At 40.2% G+C, this 22,588-nt stretch overlaps 1 protein-coding gene across 3 annotated transcripts in view; it reads left to right on the top strand.

Moving 5' to 3' along the window:
* The window catches only part of LOC124736701 (zinc finger protein 91-like), a 168,667-nt gene extending 162,779 nt beyond the window's left edge, over positions 1-5,888 (top strand). For 2 of the 3 annotated variants that reach the window (XM_047248577.1, XM_047248576.1), the window contains one exon: positions 1,497-5,888. In XM_047248577.1, coding sequence (XP_047104533.1) covers positions 1,497-2,256 — 760 coding nt within the window. In that variant the 3' untranslated portion in view covers positions 2,257-5,888. The remainder of the gene's footprint in view (positions 1-1,496) is intronic. The other variant, XR_007009446.1, reaches the window with a different exon arrangement.
* Positions 5,889-22,588: the final 16,700 nt, after the last annotated feature.

Here is a 22,588-nt window from a genome sequence, read left to right as displayed (position 1 = left end):
TGGTCATGGCTGAATCAAAGGAACTATTTCATCATTTGGTTTAAGTAAAAACATAATCTGGGTGACTGAATGGTGACTGGACTTGATTAAGAGTGTGTTGTCACAAGAACTGTGATACTGCACTTGGTGTATTATGAGTACCCCTCTTGTTACATAGGTTTAGCTTCTTCTCCAAGGCTTGTGACTTAAGCCATGGTACGAAATGGGTCTGACACTCCTGAGAATATTCTACCACATTTCAGAGAACTCTATTGCTATCCATGTAACTCACACAATACTTGTCATGCAACACTGTATGTGATTTACTAATTTATGCTGTATGTCATTTAAATTTTGTTCACTGCTCCAATCTTGTGCTTTGAGCTTCATCATGTCACTGACATAACATACTTAATTATAGGGGAGGAATTATTATCATCTGATTGGTTCAAAATTTTGCCAAAATATTCTCCCTATCATGGTGCTCTACCACAACACCTCCACACGTCTCCAAAAGTAAGAAGGTTAGAGCCTAATGTGTCATTGGAAGTGAACTCTTTGGAGGAAGGCTTCAGGTTTGGTACAGCCACAGGAACATCTCAACATTTGCCTGAAATGTGCTAGCAAAACTGTAGGAAATCTAGAGATTACAAAACTAACTTGTTTGCAAAAAGAAGTCCTGTGCTTTAACTACTCTGCCTCTTTGCCCAGTGTATGCCTCCTGTTACGTATTTATTTCTCTCTCTTTACGCAAGCTCCTTTTTGTTTCAGAAAGTTCCATCTTTTACATTTTATTTATTTTCACTCTTTTCTCTCACTGTTCATTTTAGCTTTGCTATGGCTTTCAGTTGTCTTTCTACCTCTGTATTTTCTTACCAGTTCGTAAAACTATTAGCTAAAGCTGTCTCGTCCCTGATCAGATATTTTGAGCAGCTTTTCTTTGTTTCTGTCACAAATTTTATTTTACTTGACCTTCTCATCTGCTTTCTGCTTTTGTGTAATATGAAGTAACTACATGTAACTTTTTTGTGTGTAATTTTTCATGCTTTTACTTTTCGTTTTTAATGTTTATGTACCGAAAATGAATTTTGAATGCATTTCTAAATGACAAAGACCCCAAAATGATGGGAGGGAAGTGGAAGTTCATAATTTATTTATTCACTCATATGATATATTTCTTTTTCAAATGGAAAGTCTCTCTGGAGCAGTTTTAATTAGAGTGAAATCTGGATTCACCTTCTTTGAACTATTAGTGACAGCAGTTAAAATTTCTTTATTATTCTGAATGACTTACTGTATCTCTCTGCTCAATTTAACTGGTATAGTTTTTTCATTTCTTGATATGAACAAATGTATGTAGTTGTCAATCTATCCAATCAAACCATCAATCAGTAGGTTGCTGAAATATTATTTCATTTTGTAACATTTATTTCTGTAAGTATTTCACAGCATATTGTCTAAATTTTTGTGATTTGGTATGTGCAGTCTATTTAATCATTTGTAACTTTGACTTTCAGGTGCAATGCATGCTGGAGAACATTTAGTAATACATCAGCATTCAGGAGGCACAAATGTCTTGCTCAAGATGATCTAATGATTCATAGAAGCACACCAAGCACTCAAAGTACTCCTCAAGGTGGTGGTGTCAGTTGCCCAATTTGTGACCGAAAATGTTCAAAGGAAAAATATCTCCTACAGCATATGAAAATCCATACCACTCCAAATACTCCTGGGGGCAGTACAGCAGCAAATGGCATGGTAAGCACTTCAACAACAAATGCTCAAAACTTCCAAATGAAAGGAAGTGATCCTGGAACAATTACCATGAAAGATGATGATGTAGATGTCACTACAGTTGATGATGATGACGACGACGATGATGATGATGGTGATGAAGAAGGCCCCAATGTTACTACATCAGGGGATGGTCCTGGCATCACTTGCCAGATCTGCCAGCGACAGTTCAAGAAGGAAAAATACCTCATACAGCATGTGCGAATCCACACAGGTGAAAAGCCATTTTCGTGTTCTGAATGTGGCCGCTGCTTCTCTCGTCAGTCAGTCCTGTGGAAACACAAGAAGTCACACAAAGGTCCATACAAATGTCCATCATGTCCTCAAAATTTTTTTCAGCCTGAACTATTGCAGAAACATTTAGTTGAGGATCATGGACAAGTTAATGGCATTGATGCTGTTGAACAGTTGCAGACTGTTACAGAGAATGGCATTGTCTGTACAGAAACATCTGCTGGGGAATCTGAGTTTGAAACTGATTAGAAATGTTTTTTCTAACTGTGCCTACTAATTACTCTTTTCGTTTGCTTTTGTTATAATTATTGTAGAATTTTTGTAATTGAAAGGATGTTGAGTCTAAAAGTAAATGTGCACGAGGGCTGCATAACTCCCATTCTTGACTGAGTGCAGTTGCAGCAAGTGAATGGTAGGATGGTAGATTCACTGTGTGCTAATGGCTGTACACATTTTTGTGTGAGTTTGTGTTATCAGAACTGCTTTGATGCAGACTCTTCAAATCCTTCTAAATATTTGCAAAAAAAGTACAGTTAAGATATTTGTGTAGTTAGAAGTACTGTAGGCCATGTGGTGATTGTACTGCACTCTCACAAGGGAAGATTGTTATTGAGAAGAATGAGACAAGGTGCTCCATCGGATATGAAAGTCACTAATCTGTGAAAGGTCTGCTGGCTTTGGTTGAAAATGGAGCATTGTGTCTTGTTTGGCTGAGCCATGAATTATTTTCCCCTGTTCATTTCAAACTTAGGGTAAGCCAAAACTGTACTCAGTTTTGTTTTATTTTTTAGTGTGTTGTTTCTGCAAGATTGCAGTAGTCATTGTGCTAGAAAATAAAGAGAAGAAAGCAATGTGTTAACTGTATTGGTACTCATTACAGAATTGATAAGATTTTTTAGAATGCTTTTGATCTACTATATGTAATATTACTATATAAACATTTTGTACACATGTGTGCATTATACAATATTGGAATTGGTATCTCTGGTTTTACAGAGACACTTTGTTCACTTAATTGGCAAGTTTTACTTAGTGTTAATTGGTAGTGACTTTTATGCAAGGTGTGACGATATTCAGAAAAGAAATACGTGAATGCAGGCTTGTTTAGAGCTATTTCTGTAATAATTATGAAATGTCTCTAAACAAAGTTTGTTGTAACACATGATAAAAAATTTCTTTTCTTTTTTTTTTCTTAGAATAAGGAGCCTACATTTGACGGGATTGTAGTAAATAACTTCTCCTGTGAAAAGTGTGTGTGTGTGTGTGTGTGTGTGTGTGTGTGTGTGTAGGCGCACGCGTGTGTGCGTGCACATCAGTTTGTGTGTAGACAGGCGTGTGTGCGTTGTGTGTTCTAGTAGCATTTACTTACAGACCAGACGACAAATTAGCACAGTCTTAAAATTAAGTGTGTGAGATCAAAGTGTTACACAGAACCTCATGTTTCTTTGAAGTTATGTACATTAATGCAGTATCAGTGTGTAATGAAATTACGTGGTCTGGCCAGTAGATATTTGTGATGTGTTTTTTGTTGTGCAGAATCTTCACCCTGCATCAAAATTTTGCTTACTTATACTTGCCTATCTCACGAAATCTTTAACTTGTATTGCAGTGTGAAGTGTTGTTATTATGAATGACATTTCAGTGCAAGAACTATTGTTTTAAAATATTCATCAGATCATATTTATACAGTTTGCCTGATTATGAAATAAAAAGAAATACTTCATTAGAAACTTACCATCTCCATAACACGTATTGTATTTTGTGCTGCCATTTGAGAGGACAACGTCAGCTGAAAGTTCACTGTTACTTCCAAAATCTTCAAAAATTTAAAAAAAAGTCAATGCATTCTTTCAAAACATTGTGTTCTTCAAGAAGTATGTTGTTCTGTTGAATTTGCTTAATTTTGCAAAAGAGTTGATTGTGGAAACTAAGTAATAGTGTTGCTATATGGTGGTTTCTCTGTTCTTTCATATATTGTGTACTGGTACACGAGGGGGGGAGGAGGGGGGGAACCTCAAGTACTCAATTGCTGAGTTATGATGCTGTTACCCACTGACTTCATGTTGTGTGGAGTGGTGCAGAGGGACACCAACATTGTAAGATAAATCCATCAACTCCTTTGTGAAAATTGTTAGCGAACATTAAACCAAATTTTTCCTTCCTTCTGTTGTGAAGGAGTTTAGTAGACTTGTAGAGTTTTAATTTGATTTCTCCTGCTTTGCTGTTGTTGATAGATTCTTGTAACAGTGCCCAGCGTTACTTAATACATAGTTTTGCATATCTGGAGAGATGTGCTTGGCCTTACCAGTATTACACAGCTTCAGAAGAGTTTCGTGTAACTGATTCCAGTTTGTGAGAGTTCTTTAAATGCAGCATCATGTGTGACACTTTTGAACATTTCAGCATTCTTTGTTGGTTACAATTAAATGTAACCAAAACAAAAATGGAGACATCTGCATGTAGGTATTTACGAGTATTCAGTTACAGAAAATATTGAGAGCCGTGGTTAAATTTTAGAACTGGTAAGTTACAGCAGAATTACGATCAGCGTTATTCATTTGTTAATCTGCTGGAATTGAACTGGAATGATTTGGTTTTAATTTATATCTGTGTTGCTGAATATTTTATCAGTACTGTGGAATCACAATCCACTGTTGAAAGATTTTAAATTTTTCTCTTATATTTTACTGCTGTGCTGTTACTTTTTTAAGTCATTGCATCTGATTTATTTGATCTTCAGGGATAATTGTAGCTCCAGGTAGACTTTGTTAGCAATTTCTCACTTCAAGATTTTTGTTAACTGTATGCTAAATTCACCTTATTATTGTTTCATTTGTGTATTGTAGAAACTTGTGTTATGTGTAGAAGTGTTATTTTTCCACTGGCTAACTTACTAGTTAGCATCAGCATGAGAATTGAAAAACATGCACAGTACAGTAAAATTTATGGGAAACATTATATTCCAATGAAATTAAATGTATAGTTATTTATCTGCACTCTTTCGACAGAAAGCATTATTTTGATGGTATGTGCACAAGAAATCTACTCTTTAATTTAACTTATTGCTTTGTTCTGCACATTGTGGTTGTTTTGTTCTCTTACTCTTGTAAATGCAGAGTTTGTAACTGCACTCAACTGAGCAATACACACTGCAGATGTAACCAGGAAATTTATTCAGTAAAAGCAATGTTTGTAAACCAAAAAACTGAATGTCCATAACATCTATAGAAAACAGCGGATGTCACGAGAGAGAGAGAGAGAGAGAGAGAGAGAGAGAGAGAGAGAGAGAGTCAATACAAACCAAAATTAAATGAGACAAAAAATGTTTTTAGGAATAGACATACAACCTAACCGTAACGAAATATTTTTTTTTTATGGAACGCAAAGTATAATTGTACTTTGGCCTTAGTGTGATCTTAAAAATTGAAGAGGTTGTTATATTATCACAATTCAAGAAGTCGAACTATACTTATGTTTCGAGAACTACCACAACACCTTAAAAAAAAATTGTTTAAATGGCTCTGAGCACTATGGGACTTAACATCTATGGTCATCAGTCCCCTAGAACTTAGAACTACTTAAACCTAACTAACCTAAGGACATCACACAACACCCAGTCATCACGAGGCAGAGAAAATCCCTGACCCCGCCGGGAATCGAACCCGGGAAACCGGGCGCGGGAAGTGAGAACGCTACCGCACGACCACGAGCTGCGGACACAACAGCTTCAACTCTGTGGGTTCTACAACTGTGTGTTCTTTCTTTCTTTTGTCCCTCTCTTCTGTTTTTCTTTTCTTTCCCTTTTCAGTGTTTTTTGGCTATGAATATGTTAATACTATAAATAAAATTTATCTGTAACATAAAAGACTTTTAGAAAATGATTCGCATGTGACAAATCACTTATTATTACTGTCAAACTTCCATTGTTTTGTTTCATTCAAATGATTTATCTTTCCATCTGAATTCAGTAAAAGCCGTTCTGCTTTTGTGACTTGATTCAAATCCTGCATAATGTATTAGGCAGTAAAAGTTCAGGTACCACTTTATGGCTGCACATGCAACAAAGAGAGAGTTGATGTCATCTTTGACCCTAGGATACTCAAAGTAATTCCTAATGTTTATAACAATATTTCGTTACTAGGATCTAGGAACATTAAGCAATGAAAACAAAACCTGCTGTTTAACGTGATTGCACAATTGTTGGTGTAATGAAGGCCAGCAGGTTGTGCCCTTAAAACCAACAATTTAATCACTAACATGTTACAACTATAACATAATTAATACAATAGTTCAATGGGATTAGTTGTTTCTCATCCCTTTGATGATAGCTGTTTTTAATAATAGTGTATTTTTTGAGTTATGTACCAAATTGATAAGTTACCAGATGACACATTCACATTCAAAATGTAGATTACACTCTGTATGTGCACAAATTTAATGGAATCATTACATCTTTTGAACTTGCGTGAGAGAGATATTACATGTGTGACCTCCCCCCCTCCAACCTCTCCCACACACACGCAGAGAATAATAGATACAAACATTCCACATGCGAAAAATATATTAAAAAACAAAGATGCTGTGACTTTCCAAACGAGAAAGCGCTGGTAGATAGACACAATAAAAAAAACACAAACACACACACAAATTTCAAGCTTTTGCAACCCATGGTTGCTTCATCAGCAAAGAGGGAAGGAGAGGAAAAGACGAAAGGTTGTGGGTTTTGAGGGAGAGGGTAAGGAGTCATTCCAATCCCGGGAGCGGAAAGACTTACCTTAGGGGGAAAAAGGGACACACACACACACACACACACACACACACACACACACACACACACATCCGTCCGCCCGCACATATACAGACACAGGCAGACATATGTAAAGGCAAAGAGTTTGGGCAGAGATGTCAGTCGAGGTGGAAGTACAGAGGCAAAGATGTTGAGTGACAAGTGATGTACGAGGGGGGCAAATTGAAATTAGCGGAGGTTGAGGCCTGGTGCGTAACGGGAAGGCTTCACAGTGTAGGCAGGTCAGTTGGTAAATCGCGTGGGTGCTTTCACACGTGGCTCTGCCTTTGATAGTGTACACGTTCCGGGTTACAGGACTGGAGTAGGTGATGGTGGGAGGGTGCATGGGACAGGTTTTACACCGGGGGCGGTTATAAGGGTAGGAGCCAGAGGATAGGGAAGGTGGTTTGGGAGTTCCCATCTCTGGGTGTAACCCTTCTTTCCATCAGTTCCAAACTGAACAATCCATAGCCCTCACCCACCTAATCCTTCACCTACACATCAACTCAGCCAATGAACACACCCGTCAACTCTTCCCCCCCCCCCCCACCCCCCTCCATCAGTCTACTGACTGGTTTGATGCGGCCCGCCACGAATGCCTTTCCTGTGCTAACCTCTTCATCTCAGAGTAGCACTTGCAACCTACGTCCTCAATTATTTGCTTGATGTATTCATTCCAATCTCTGTCTTCCTCTACAATTTTTGCCCTCTACAGCTCCCTCTAGTACCATGGAAGTCATTCCTTCACGTCTTAGCAGATGTCCTATCATCCTGTGCCTTCTCCTTATCAGTGTTTTCCACATATTCCTTTCCTCTCCGATTCTGCGTAGAACCTCCTCATTCCTTACCTTATCAGTCCACCTAATTTTCAACATTCGTCTATAGCACCACATCTCAAATGCTTCGATTCTCTTTTGTTCCGGTTTTCCCACAGTCCATGTTTCACTACCATACAATGCTGTACTCCAGACGTACATCCTCAAAAATTTCTTCCTCCAATTAAGGCCGGTATTTGATATTAGTAGACTTCTCTTGGCCAGAAATGCCTTTTTTGCCATAGCGAGTCTGCTTTTGATGTCCTCCTTGCTCCGTCCGTCATTGGTTATTTTACTGCCTAGGTAGCAGAATTCCTTAACTTCATTGGCTTTGTGACCCTCAATCCTGATGTTAAGTTTCTCGCTGTTCTCATTTCTACTACTTCTCATTACCTTCGTCTTTCTCCGATTTACTCTCAAACCATACTGTGTACTCATTAGACTGTTCATTCTGTTCAGTAGATCATTTAATTCTTCTTCACTTTCACTCAGGATAGCAATGTCATCAGCGAATCGTATCATTGATATCCTTTCACCTTGTATTTTAATTCCACTCCTGAACCTTTCTTTTATTTCCATCATTGCTTCCTCGATGTACAGATTGAAGAGTAGGGGCGAAAGGCTACAGCCTTGTCTTACACCCATCTTAATACGAGCACTTCGTTCTTGATCGTCCACTCTTATTATTCCCTCTTGGTTGTTGTACATATTGTATATGACCCGTCTCTCCCTATAGCTTACCCCTACTTTTTTGAGAATCTCGAACAGCTTGCACCATTTTATATTGTCGAACGCTTTTTCCAGGTCGACAAATCCTATGAAAGTGTCTTGATTTTTCTTTAGCCTTGCTTCCATTATTAGCCGTAACGTCAGAATTGCCTCTCTCGTCCCTTTACTTTTCCTAAAGCCAAACTGATCATCACCTAGTTCATTCTCAATTTTCTTTTCCATTCTTCTGTATATTATTCTTGTAAGCAGCTTCAATGCATGAGCTGTTAAGCTGATTGTGCGATAATTCTCGCACTTGTCAGCTCTTGCCGTCTTCGGAATTGTGTGGATGATGCTTTTCCGAAAGTCAGATGGTATGTCGCCAGACTCATATATTCTACACACCAGCGTGAATAGTCGTTTTGTTGCCACTTCCCCCAATGATTTTAGAAATTCTGATGGAATGTTATCTATCCCTTCTGCCTTATATGACCGTAAGTCCTCCAAAGCTCTTTTAAATTCTGATTCTAATACTGGATCCCCTATCTTTTCTAAATAGACTCCTGTTTCTTCTTCTATCACATCAGACAAATCTTCCCCCTCATACAGGCTTTCAATGTATTCTTTCCACATATCTGCTCTGTCCTCTGCAATTAACGGTGGAATACCCGTTGCACTCTTAATGTTACCACCGTTGCTTTTAATGTCACCAATGGTTGTTTTGACTTCCTTGTATGCTGAGTCTGTCCTTCCGACAATCATATCGTTTTCGATGTCTTCACATTTTTCCTGCAGCCATTTCGTCTTAGCTTCCCTGCACTTCCTATTTATTTCATTCCTCAGCAACTTGTATTTCTGTATTCCTGATTTTCGCGGAACATGTTTGTACTTCCTCCTTTCATCAATCAACTGAGGTATTTCTTCTGTTACCCATGGTTTCTTCGCAGCTACCTTCTTTGTACCTATGTTTTCTTTCCCAACTCCTGTGATGGCCCTTTTTAGAGATGTCCATTCCTCTACAACTGTACTGCCTACTGCACTATTCCTTATTACTGTATCTATAGCATTAGAGAACTTCAAATGTATCTCGTCATTCCTTAGTACTTCCGTATCCCACTTATTTGCGTATTGATTCTTCCTGACTAGTGTCTTGAACTTCAGCCTACTCTTCATCACTGCTATATTGTGATCTGAGTCTATATCTGCTCCTGGGTACGCCTTACAATCCAGTATCTGATTTCAGAATCTCTGTCTGACCATGATGTAATGTAATTGAAATCTTCCCCGTATCTCCCGGCCTTTTCCAAGTATACCTCCTCCTCTTGTGATGCTTGAACAGGGTATTCGCTATTACTAGCTGAAACTTGTTACAGAACTCAATTAGTCTTTCTCGTCTTTCATTCCTTGTCCCAAGACCATATTCTCCTGTAACCTTTTCTTCTACTCCTTCCCCTACTACTGCATTCCAGTCGCCCATGACTATTAGATTTTCGTCCCCCTTTACATACTGCATTACCCTTCCAATATCCTCATACACTTTCTCTATCTGTTCATCTTCAGCTTGCGACGTCGGCATGTATACCTGAACTATCGTTGTCAGTGTTGGTCTGGTGTCGATTCTGATTAGAACAACTCGGTCACTGAACAGTTCACAGTAACACACCCTCTGCCCTACCTTCCTATTCATAACGAATCCTACACCTGTTATACCATTTTCTGCTGCTGTTGATATTACCCGATACTCATCTGACCAGAAATCCTTGTCTTCGTTCCACTTCACTTCACTGACCCCTACTGTATCTACATTGAGCCTTTGCATTTCCCTTTTCAGATTTTCTAGTTTCCCTACCACGTTCAAGCTTCTGAAATTCCTCACCCCAACTCGTAGAACGTTATCCTTTCGTTGATTATTCAATCTTTTTCTCATGGTAACCTCCCCCCTTGGCAGTCCCCTCCCGGAGAACCAAATGGGGGCTATTCCGGAATCTTTTGCCAATGGAGAGATCATCATGACACTTCTTCAAATACAGGCCACATGTCCTGTGGATACACGTTACATGTCTTTAATGCAGTGGTTTCCATTGCCTTCTGCATCCTCATGTCGTTGATCATTGCTGATTCTTCCGCCTTTAGGGGCAATTTCCCACCCCTAGGACAAGAGAGTGCCCTGAACCTCTATCTGCTCCTCCGCCCTCTTTGACAAGACCGTTGGCAGAATGAGGCTGACTTCTTATGCCAGAAGTCTTCGGCCGCCAATGCTGATTATTTATCAAAATTTAGGCAGTGGCAGGGATCGAACCCGGGACCGAAGACGTTTTGATTATGAATCAAAGACGCTACCCCTAGACCACGGGTACATACCGTCAACTCCTATCCCTAATCAAAGTCCTCAATCTTTCCTCTCCCACATCCACATCGGCTGTTCAGAGCATCCTCCTACAGGCCAACTGCAAGTTAGAACAGCATGCCACCCTCCACCTCAAAAAACTATCCAATCTCCTGGTTTCCCACCTTCGGAAAGGCAACTCACTTACCCTCCACAACCTTTCCAACAAACCTCAACCTCCTCTCATTGCAGTCTCTCCCATCTACTCAATCTCCCACTTCCAGCTCCACTCCCCCCAAAACCTCAAAATTCTAGTCAACTCAATCTGGAACCACAGAACCCCAATTCAGTAGTTAACCTTTCCTCCAAACCTCTCTCCCAATCCAAAACCTCTGTCCTATCCAAAGGCCTCACCTTCAGCCCCACTCCCAGATTCAACCAAACAGCCCTCGTCAAAGATTTACTGTCCTACACTTGTATTCTCTGCTGGAAATATCACTTTGCCACAAAGAAAAATAATCCTAATCTTACTCCTAATGATCCAACTCCTCAACACACTATCCAAATTGAACCCTGCCTGGAACAGTTCTGTCCTCCAGCACAGTGGGACCCACCTCCTCTTCCTCAAAATCACCCTCTCCAAACCTTCCAGGAATTTCTCATTTCCAGCACTGCATCTCAATCTTTCTTGAAAAACCTTAATCCTACTCCCAACATCACCACAGCTGAAGCCCAGGCTATCCGTGATCTGAAAGCTGACCGATCCATCGTCATTCTTCTGCGTCAGCTTTCAGACAACACTACATACAAAGTTTGCCAAGGTAATCCCGTTCCTGATGCCCAGGCGGAGCTTCAAGGAATCCTCAGAACCTTAGGCCCCCTACAAAACCTTTCACCTAACTCCATCAACCTCCTGAACCCACCGACACCCCGCACCCCTACCTTCTACCTACTTCCTAAAATTCACAAACTCAAACATCCCGGCCGCCCCATTGTTGCTGGTTACCAAGCCCCCACAGAACCTATCTCTGCCTACGTAGATCAACACCTTCAACCCATTACATGCTGTCTCCCATCCTTCATCAAAGACACCAACCACTTTCTCAAACGCCTGGAATCCTTACCCAATCTGTTACCCCCGGAAACCATCCTTGTAACCATTAATGCCACTTCCCTGTACACAAATATCCCACACGTCCAGGGCCTTGCTGCGATGGAGTACTTCCTTTCACGCCGATCACCTGCCACCCTACCTAAAACCTCTTTCCTCATTACCTTCATCCTAACTCACAACTTCTTCACTTTTGAAGACCAGACATACCAACAATTAAAGGGAACAGCTATGGGTACCAGGATGGCCCCCCTCGTACGCCAACCTATTTATGGGTCACTTAGAGGAAGCCTTCTTGGTTACCCAGGCCTGCCAACCCAAAGTTTGGTACAGATTTATTGATGACATCTTCATGATCTGGGCTCACAGTGAAAAATTTCCTCTCCAACCTCCTTTGGTTCCATCAGATTCACCTGGTCCTACTCCAAATCCCATGCCACTTTCCTCGACATTGACCTCCATCTGTCCAATGGCCAGCTTCACACATCCGTCCACTTCAAACCCACCAACAAGCAACAGTACCTCCATTGTGACAGTTTCCACCCATTCCATATCAAACGGTCCCTTCCCTACAGCTTAGGTCTTCGTGGCAAACGAATCTGCTCCAGTCCTGACTCTCTGAACCATTACACCAACAACCTGAAAACAGCTTTCTCATCCCGCAACTACCCTCCCGACCTGGTACAGAAGCAAATAACCAGAGCCACTTCCTCATCCCCTCAAACCCAGAACCTCCCACAGAACAACCTCAAAAGTGCCCCACTTGTGACAGCATACTTTCCGGGACTGGATCAGACACTGAATGTGGCTCTCCAGCAAGGATACGACTTCCTCAAATCCTGCCCTGAAATGAGATCCATTCTTCATGAAATCCTCCCCACTCCACTAAGAGTGTCTTTCTGCTGTCCACCTAACCTTGGTAACCTCTTGGTTCATCCCTATGAAATTCCCAGTCCACCTTCCCTACTCTCTGGTTCCTACCCTTGTAACCGTCCCTGGTGTAAAACCTGTCCCATGCACCCTCCCACCACCGCCTACTCCAGTCCTGTAACCCGGAACGTGTACACGATCAAAGGCAGAGCCACGTGTGAAAGCACCCACGTGATTTACCAACTGACCTGCCTACGCTGTGAAGCCTTCTATGTGGGAATGACCAGCAACAAACTGTCCATTCGCATGAACGGACACAGGCAGACAGTGTTCGTTGGTAATGAGGATCACCCTGTGGCTAAACATTTCTTGGTGCATGGCCACCACATCTTGGCACAGTGTTACACCGTCCGGGTTATCTGGGAACTTGCCCTTCAATATATCCTCTCTTCCCGTCACCCACCAGGCCTCAACCTCCGCTAATTTCAAGTTGCCGCCCCTTGTACATAACTTGTCACTCAACGTCATCTTTGCCTCTGTACTTCCACCTCTAGACTGACATCTCTGCCCTAAAACACTAATCATCATCATCATCATCATCACCATCATCATCACATCTCTGCCCAAACTCTTTGCCTTTACATATGTCTGCCTGTGTCTGTATATGTGCGGATGGGTGTGTGTGTGTGTGTGTGTGTGTGTGTGTGTGTGTGTGTGTGTGTGTGTGTGTGTGTATACCTGTCGCTTTTTCCCCCTAAGGTGAGTCTTTCCGCTCCCGGGATTGGAATGACTCCTTACCCTCTCCCTTAAAACCCACATCCTTTAGTCTTTCCCTCTCCTTCCCTCTTTCCTGATGAAGCAACTGTGGGTTGCGAAAGCTCAAAATCTGTGCATGTGTGTTTGTGTGTTTTTTATTGTGTCTCTCTACCAGCACTTTCTCGTTTGATAAGTCACAGCATCTTGGTTTTTTAATATATTTTTCCCATATATATATATATATATATATATATATATATATATATATATATATATATATATATATATAAAAAGAAAGATGATGAAACTTACCAAACAAAAGCGCTGGCAGGTCGATAGACACACAAACAAACACAAACATACACACAAAATTCTAGCTTTCGCAACCTATGGTTGCCTCGTCAGGAAAGAGGGAAGGAGAAGGAAAGACAAAAGGATATGGGTTTTAAGGGAGAGGGTAAGGAGTCATTCCAATCCCGGGAGCGGAAAGACTTACCTTAGGGGGAAAAAAGGACAGGTATACACTCGCGCACACACACACACATATCCATCCACACATACACAGACACAAGCAGACATTTGTAAAGGCAAAGAGTTTGGGCAGAGATGTCAGTCGGGGCGGATGTACAGAGGCAAAGATGAAGTTGAAAGACAGGTGAGGTATGAGTGGCGGCAAATTGAAATTAGAAATTAGCGGAGATTGAGGCCTGGCGGATAGCGAGAAGAAAGGATATGCTGAAGGGCAAGTTCCCATCTCCGGAGTTCTGACAGGTTGGTGTTAGTGGGAAGTATCCAGATAACCCGGACGGTGTAACACTGTGCCAAGATGTGCTGGCCGTGCACCAAGGCATGTTTAGCCACAGGGTGATCCTCATTACCAACAAACACTGTCTGCCTGTGTCCATTCATGCGAATGGACAGTTTGTTGCTGGTCATTCCCACATAGAACGCTTCACAGTGTAGGCAGGTCAGTTGGTAAATCACGTGGGTGCTTTCACACGTGGCTCTGCCTTTGATCGTGTACACCTTCCGGGTTACAGGACTGGAATAGGTGGTGGTGGGAGGGCACAGTGTTACACCGTCCGGGTTATCTGGATACTTCCCACTAACACCAACCTGTCAGAACTCCGGAGATGGGAACTTGCCCTTCAGCATATCCTTTCTTCTCGCTATCCGCCAGGCCTCAATCTCCGCTAATTTCTAATTTCAATTTGCCGCCGCTCATACCTCACCTGTCTTTCAACTTCATCTTTGCCTCTGTACATCCGCCCCGACTGACATCTCTGCCCAAACTCTTTGCCTTTACAAATGTCTGCTTGTGTCTGTGTATGTGTGGATGGATATGTGTGTGTGTGTGTGCGCGAGTGTATACCTGTCCTTTTTTCCCCCTAAGGTAAGTCTTTCCGCTCCCGGGATTGGAATGACTCCTTACCCTCTCCCTTAAAACCCATATCCTTTTGTCTTTCCTTCTCCTTCCCTCTTTCCTGACGAGGCAACCATAGGTTGCGAAAGCTAGAATTTTGTGTGTATGTTTGTGTTTGTTTGTGTGTCTATCGACCTGCCAGCGCTTTTGTTTGGTAAGTTTCATCATCTTTCTTTTTAGATATATTTTTCCCACGTGGAATGTTTCCCTCTATTTTTTTTATATATATATATATATATATATATATATATATATATATATATATATATATATATATTTGTGTTTTTGTAAGATTGTGCCCTGACATTTGTTAGCAGCCAGGTAAAAATATATTTATGGAACACTGTTATTTGTCTCATTAAAATTCCGCTGTTCAGAAATAATGCGATTTCCAGTTTTTTGTCAATACTGCTGACAAACTATTCTTCATAGATGATTAATAAATGTGCTCAATGTCTCCAGCTTATGATAGAACTTTCACGCATACGTATTTATGTTCATTGTGGATGCTATTGGATTCCAGGAATATGAGGAAGCAATTTTCTGGTGATAAGCATCACTGATTTGAAACTTCCTGGCAGATTACAACTGTTTGCCAGACTGAGACTTGAACTTGGGACCTTTGCCTTTCGCGGGCCGGTGCTCTACCATCTGTACTACCCAAGCACGACTCATGACTCATCCTCAGAGCTTCAATCCGGCAGTAGCTCATCTCCTACCTTCCAAACTTCACAGAAGCTCTTCTGTGAACCTTGCAGAACTAGCACTCCTGGAAGAAAGGATATGCGGAGACATGGCCTAGCCACAGCCTGGGGGATGTTTCCAGAATGACATTTTCACACTGCAGTGGAATGTGTGCTGGTATGAAACTTCGTGGCATATCCTTTTTTCCAGGAGTGTTAGTTCGGCAAGGTACACAGAAGAGCTACTGTGTACTGTGAAGTTTGGAAGGTAGGAGATGAGGTACTGGCAGAATTGAAGCTGTGTGAACTAGTCATGTGTCATGCTTGGGTAGCTCAGTTAGTAATACCTGCGAAAGGCGAAGGTCCCAAGCTAGAGTCTCGCTCTGGCACACAGTTTTAATCTGCCAGGAAGTTTCATATCAGCTCACACTCCACTGCAGAGTGAAAATTTCATTCATCAATGATTTGACTTGTCACATTTGTTAAGTTTATTTTTCTTATTTGGATGCTAAGTAACATTTCCATACAAATTCAGAATGTGGGATTAGTATGTTGGGTTTGAAACAGCAAAACAATGTAAGAAAATTGAAATTCTGGAGTTAATGGAACACTGCCAAGGAGAAAGCAGTTAGAAGTGCTGGTGAGGCTGCACAGCACTGGAAAAGAGGGATGAGGTGGGGGGGGGGGGGGGATAAATATAGGATTGAAGAAGAGAAGAGCCTATCATAAAAGGGGTTTGTTGAAATCTACACAAGGGATGTCATGGGTACCAAGGGCATGCTGCTCAGCATGTTCAAAATTGTAAAACTGGGATGCCATTGCTGGGAATGACCATAAATATGGCTTTTACGGTAAACAGATGGCTATATTTCTGTTCCTTCATGGAAAGAATGTTCTGCACCAGAGAAAAAGTTTACTTGTATTCCTACATTGTAAGAAATCACTTGACAGTGTATTGGGTTGCTGTTGTCCCTTGCCTGTAGAATGAAGAACATTCTTTATGGCTCCTTATTCTGCAAATATATTCTTTTATTTTTGTTTCCTATCTATCTCTTTGTATTTCTTCTTTCGCTCCCTTTTCATCTCGTGGTTCTCTCTGTTTGTCACTGATCTGTCTTACCTGACAATTTCTGACTTTTCAGTCTAATCGTCCCTTGTATAATTATGTTCATATTCCTGTCACTAACAATGTAACTGGTGACAGTCATTATCTTTGAAATGGCCTACAAGAATGTAATATGGTGGTGTTAAGACATGTTTCCTGCGTGTGAAATATATTTTTAACTATTTCTGACAGCCGTATTAGTTCTGAATGTGTCTGTCTCTGTGTATTAATCAGATATATTTTCTTTTGTGGCAAGTGATTATGACTGGTTACATGATTTACTCTCTTTTTCCTTTGTTCGGTTTAGCTTGCAAGATTTTTAACATCCTGTTCCGTTGAATTTATACCATTCAGTTTGCCATACTACAGTTTAGATTTGTGCATGGAGTGAATTCATTTAATTTAATTGCAATATTGTGTCAGTGTACTAGTTTGGGAAGGTTGAATGATGTACCTTTTACATAAGATACCAACTGGAAAACTGTTGTTGAATGATGCCATGTCACCAACATTTTACATTCCGTCACCAATACTTAAGACTGCAGTTATATTTGGAATAAAGAAGCTGTATTCATATGTAGTAGACACTTAATAATACTGAGAAAATAGAGTACTGACATGGGACATGACAACATTATGTGGCATCGCTTCTTATTTTGTTTCAGTACTGACTTGTCAGTTGCTTGCTTAAAATATAAAATTCAGAAACCTGTTTGCGAGAAAGGTAAAGGGATTTTGTGTCCTGTGGTGCGAACATTGCATCGATGGCTGCAGAATAACTAGGTCATTGAACACTAATTTTTAATATTCTGTAAAATTAAAGCCATATCTCTGTCACAAATTCAGAATGTGGGATTAGTATGTTGGGTTTGAAACAGCAATTATATTTCTTCCAGTGTTTGTTGAGTGGGTTATTCATGATTCGGCAACAGCTTCATTTGAAGTTTGTAAACCAGTTAGTTCATGGTGACAGTGATCTTAACAGGAAAGGTGTCTGCAATCTCCTTTCTTCCAGGAGTGCTAATGCTGCAAGTTATGGAGGAGAACTTTCGTGAAGTCTGGAAAGGTAGGAGTTGACGAACTGGCAGAAGTAAATCTGTGGGACAGGTCATGAGCTGTGCTTGGATAGCTCAATCTGTAAAGCACTTGCTCACAAAAGGCAAAGGTCCCAATTCATCATACTGTTTTAATCTGGAATTTTCAGGTTGGTGCACACTTCACTGCTGAATGAAAATTGATTCTGGGAGGTAAGAAGTGAAAGTTATCATATCAGAGTAGCACCACAATTAGATTTCAGTCTGATTTACAAAGCCAATATGTAGCATAAAACTGCAGCCTAACAGTTATGCATCTACACTGAAATTAATGAGTCCAAATTATGTGAAACAGGAAGTAAAATAAGGTAGGACTTCTTCAAAAAGAAACCCCCCCGCCACACACACACACACACACACACACACACACACACACACACGTGAAGTGCTGTACAATGTGAACATCACTGGTATATCTTTATATGCAGCCAAATAAAAATTTTCACCAGCCATTTTCTTGTGTGCAGTTCATGAATGGAAGTTCAAAGATAGTTAGGTGTAGGTAGGTATGTAAAATGAGCCAAATACTCTGCAAATATGAGTTACACCATAAAAGTTTAAGGGAAAAATTTGATAATATATGACTTTTCACAATCTATAAAAATAGCTAACTTAAACTCATAACTACCCACTTGTCTGAAAAATAACATACCACATCTGGAAGTGGCATTATGAACTGTGTGTTCTGTAACCTCCATAAACTAGAGTCCTTTTGCTGGAGTAAAAAGCTGAGTGGGAGGACTATTCTCTATGCTTCTATGGATGAAGATAACTTTTTTGTGATAGAGGAAGGGGAGGTACAATATGGCTGTAGTTTCTATGGATGAAGATAACTTTTTTGTGATAGAGGAAGGGGAGGTACAGTATGGCTGTAGTTAATTTTATCAGCAGCTGTTCATTCTCTCTTCCAGCCTCCCACCCATGCAGAACCTTCTGTCATGACAAAAAGGAACATGACAGTGAAATGACGTAGCACTCAAGTGAGTAAGCTGACAAATTGGTTAAGACACTGGGCGTGCTTTCAGTCCAGCCATACAGGTCAAGGTTTTTCATAGTTTCCCTAAATTGCTTAAGGTAAATGCTAGGATGGTTTCATTGAAAATGACACAACTGAATACCTTCCCCAATCTGATCATATGCTCTGTCTGTAATAGCCTCTTTTACTGACAGGATGTTAAACTCCAATTTTTGTTTTTCTTCCATACTGTTTAATACAATATCTCTGCAACATTCCTGTGGGTCTTCGTACAAAACAAGACATCTTCCATTGTGTTTGTAGCCATAGAAGGTAGTACTGTTTTGGATAATTTTCTCTTCTATGTGCAACTGGTGAATCACTTTAGAGAGCACTGAAGAATTCTGAAGTGACAAAAAGTTATTCTCCCTACTGTGCATTGTATATCCCAGTCCATTCAGAGTTATATACAGCTTTGTTGTGAGTGTATCAAGATATGGAAGGCAAAAATTAAATACAATCAGAAGTGCCAAGAAATCATTATGTTTACGTTTATCACTACATGCAGTATTAAAATTATGGAGCTTATTTATCATAATGTAAAATGGAGATTGAAATATAAATTTGGAGTAGCTAACTTTTCAACTTATTCTGGTTTAATTCCTGAAAAAATAGTTCACAGGTCAATGGCCAGGTGTCCAATGGGCAAAATGTTTTGGCAACTGACCACGTTGCTATCATCATCAGGTACGCTGATGATGGGTACCTGGTTGCTTGCCGAAATATTGTGCTCAGTTGGACACAACATCTGGCCATTCACCCATGAACTGTTATATCAAATTTGTAGTACATTGGTTTAGAAATACTGTTAAGTATGACATCTTTATAGGCAAATGGGGGTGCTGTAGTGAGGTGTAGGGGCTACATAGTATGTTTTTTATAGGGACTGCACTATGCTATTTGCTGGCTAATGTAAAGCAGTTGTGCTGCTTGCAGTTCCAGACAGGACTTTGATAGCAGGAAAAGGAAGAGTAGGAAAAGTAGTAGGTGAATATGGAATGGGGGTAAAGAATGAAAGAGGAAGCCATCTGGTAGAATTTTGCACAGAGCATAACTTAATTACTTGGTTTAAGAATCATGATAGGAGGTTGTATACGTGGAAGAGGCCTGGAGACACTGGAAGGTTTCAGATAGATTATATAATGGCAAGAGAGAGATTTGGGAACCAGGTTTTAAACTGTAAGGCATTTCCAGGGGTGGATGTGAATACTGACTGCAATCTATTGGTTATGAACTGTACATTAAAACTGAAGAAACAGCAAAAAGGTGGTAATTTATCCAGGTCCCATCTCCTTAAACTGAAAGAACCAGAGATTGTAGAGAGTTTCAGAGAGAGCATTAGTGAACTATTGACAAGAATGGGGAAAGGAGTACAGAAAGAGAAGAATGGATAGCTTTGGGAGATGAATTAGTGAAGGCAGTAGAGGATCAAATAGGTAAAAAGACAAAGACTAGTAGAAATCCTTCGGTAACAGAAGAGATAGTGAACTGAACTGATGAAAGGAGAAAATATAAAAATGTAGTAAATGAAGCAGGCAAAAAGGAATACAGACATCTCAAAAATGAAATCTACAGGAAGTGTAAAATGACTAAGCAGGTATGGCTAGAGGACAAATGTAAGGATGTAGAGGCATGTATCACTAGGGGTAAGATAGACACTGCCTATAGGAAAATTAATGAGGCCTTTGGAGAAAAGAGAACCCAAAAAAGAAAGTGCTAAACAAGTGGCTGTCTGTGATACATTATCTACATGATAAGTAGAACTCTATCCTTTTCATAATATTGTCATAATTCCATCCTGGATTTTCCATTGCTAGAATATTGTTTTTCATTCACACAGTTAAAAGTGCTCTGTGATTGTTTAAACAGAGTGCAGGCAGATATATCAGTTGGAAATATAAAACTAGTATGTTCTGCACACTTTTTTGTCATCAGCTTGCTTTAATTACTGGAAGACCATAAGAATAACAGAAATGTAGGTCATCCACGAGTAAGCAGGCACACTCGTCACTTCATACACTGTCAGCAGCAATTTCAAACGCTGGTCACATCTGGAAAATTAAGTCTGTGTGGCGGAACTTACATGGATTTGATAGTCTTGCCCCTCGGTAGCACCATTCTCAATCACCGCCAGGCTGGAAATTAATTGTACGTTGGATGGTGTTTGTTCATTGGTGTATGCACCACCATATTTAAGTTGACATTAACATGCAATTTTTTCTCTTTCAAAATCTGAATTCTAAGAATGGATACCATTTTTACACTACAGACAATTGTAACTCGATTATGCAGGCCAGCACACAGTCACAGTGGCAAAGATTTCAACTTTGGCACAAACTAAACAGTTCACATTTATCTACAAAGACACAATTCACATTTAGCAAAGGCCTTTAGTAATTGATCACATCATTTAAGTCGGTCCATAACTAACATCACCAAATCCAGCAGTCACCCGCTTCACTGACAGTAAGTAACCTTATACACTTATGATAATCAGGACGCAGTTCAGTCAGAATGTTAATTAATTTTACATCCTCAATTCACTCAAAACTAATTGAATATTAAAATTCATGAGCTTCAGGTGCATGTATTCTCGTGTACAGAATAAACGTAACGACAACTTGAGTTAAACGATCAGAGTGCAGTAGACACAGATGTTACACATCAGATCTGAACCATAGACCGCCTATTTTGAGTGACATCTGACTACTTATAGATGGGTGTAAGAACAAACTGATATTTGAAAAGTACATACATATTTAGAAATCTGGCTAGACAGGAACTATGAGAATCAATGGAACTTTGGATTGCAGAAAATGTTACTAGTTACAAATGTAGAAAAAAAGCATGGACACTGTTTTCTTCTGCAACGTGTTTCACCTTGTTTACATGAGTAGACACCATACTGAAAAAATCTAAAATATATGATATTATTAATTAGTAAGTTAATCAATACTGTATGAAAAAGTTAAGGTACCAAAAGTAAATAGCTCAAGTCCGAAATCTAACAGCAGTTTTGAAAATATCTGCTATGGAAAGTGGGTGTTTTGTCATCAGTCTACTGACTGGTTTGATGCGGCCCGCCACGAATGCCTTTCCTGTGCTAACCTCTTCATCTCAGAGTAGCACTTGCAACCTACGTCCTCAATTATTTGCTTGATGTATTCATTCCAATCTCTGTCTTCCTCTACAGTTTTTGCCCTCTACAGCTCCCTCTAGTACCATGGAAGTCATTCCCTCATGTCTTAGCAGATGTCCTATCATCCTGTGCCTTCTCCTTATCAGTGTTTTCCACATATTCCTTTCCTCTCCGATTCTGCATAGAACCTCCTCATTCCTTACCTTATCAGTCCACCTAATTTTCAACATTCGTCTATAGCACCACATCTCAAATGCTTCGATTCTCTTCTGTTCCGGTTTTCCCACAGTCCATGTTTCACTACCATACAATGCTGTACTCTAGACGTACCTCCTCTGAAATTTCTTCCTCAAATTAAGGCCAGTATTTGATATTAGTAGACTTCTCTTGGCCAGAAATGCCTTTTTTGCCATAGCGAGTCTGCTTTTGATGTCCTCCTTGCTCCGTCCGTCATTGGTTATTTTACTGCCTAGGTAACAGAATTCCTCAACTTCATTGACTTCGTGACCCTCAATCCTGATGTTAAGTTTCTCGCAGTTCTCATTTCTACTACTTCTCATTACCTTCGTCTTTCTCCGATTTACTCTCAAACCATACTGTGTACTCATTAGACTGTTCATTAAGTTCAGCAGATCATTTAATTCTTCTTCACTTTCACTCAGGATAGCAATGTCATCAGCGAATCGTATCATTGATATCCTTTCACCTTGTATTTTAATTCCACTCCTGAACCTTTCTTTTATTTCCATC

Source organism: Schistocerca piceifrons, chromosome 1 (genome assembly GCF_021461385.2).
Source record: "Schistocerca piceifrons isolate TAMUIC-IGC-003096 chromosome 1, iqSchPice1.1, whole genome shotgun sequence".
Classification (NCBI taxonomy): Eukaryota; Metazoa; Arthropoda; class Insecta; order Orthoptera; family Acrididae; genus Schistocerca; species Schistocerca piceifrons.
The sequence above is the reverse complement of the archived record's forward strand: the minus strand, read 5'-3'. Positions and strand labels throughout refer to the sequence as shown.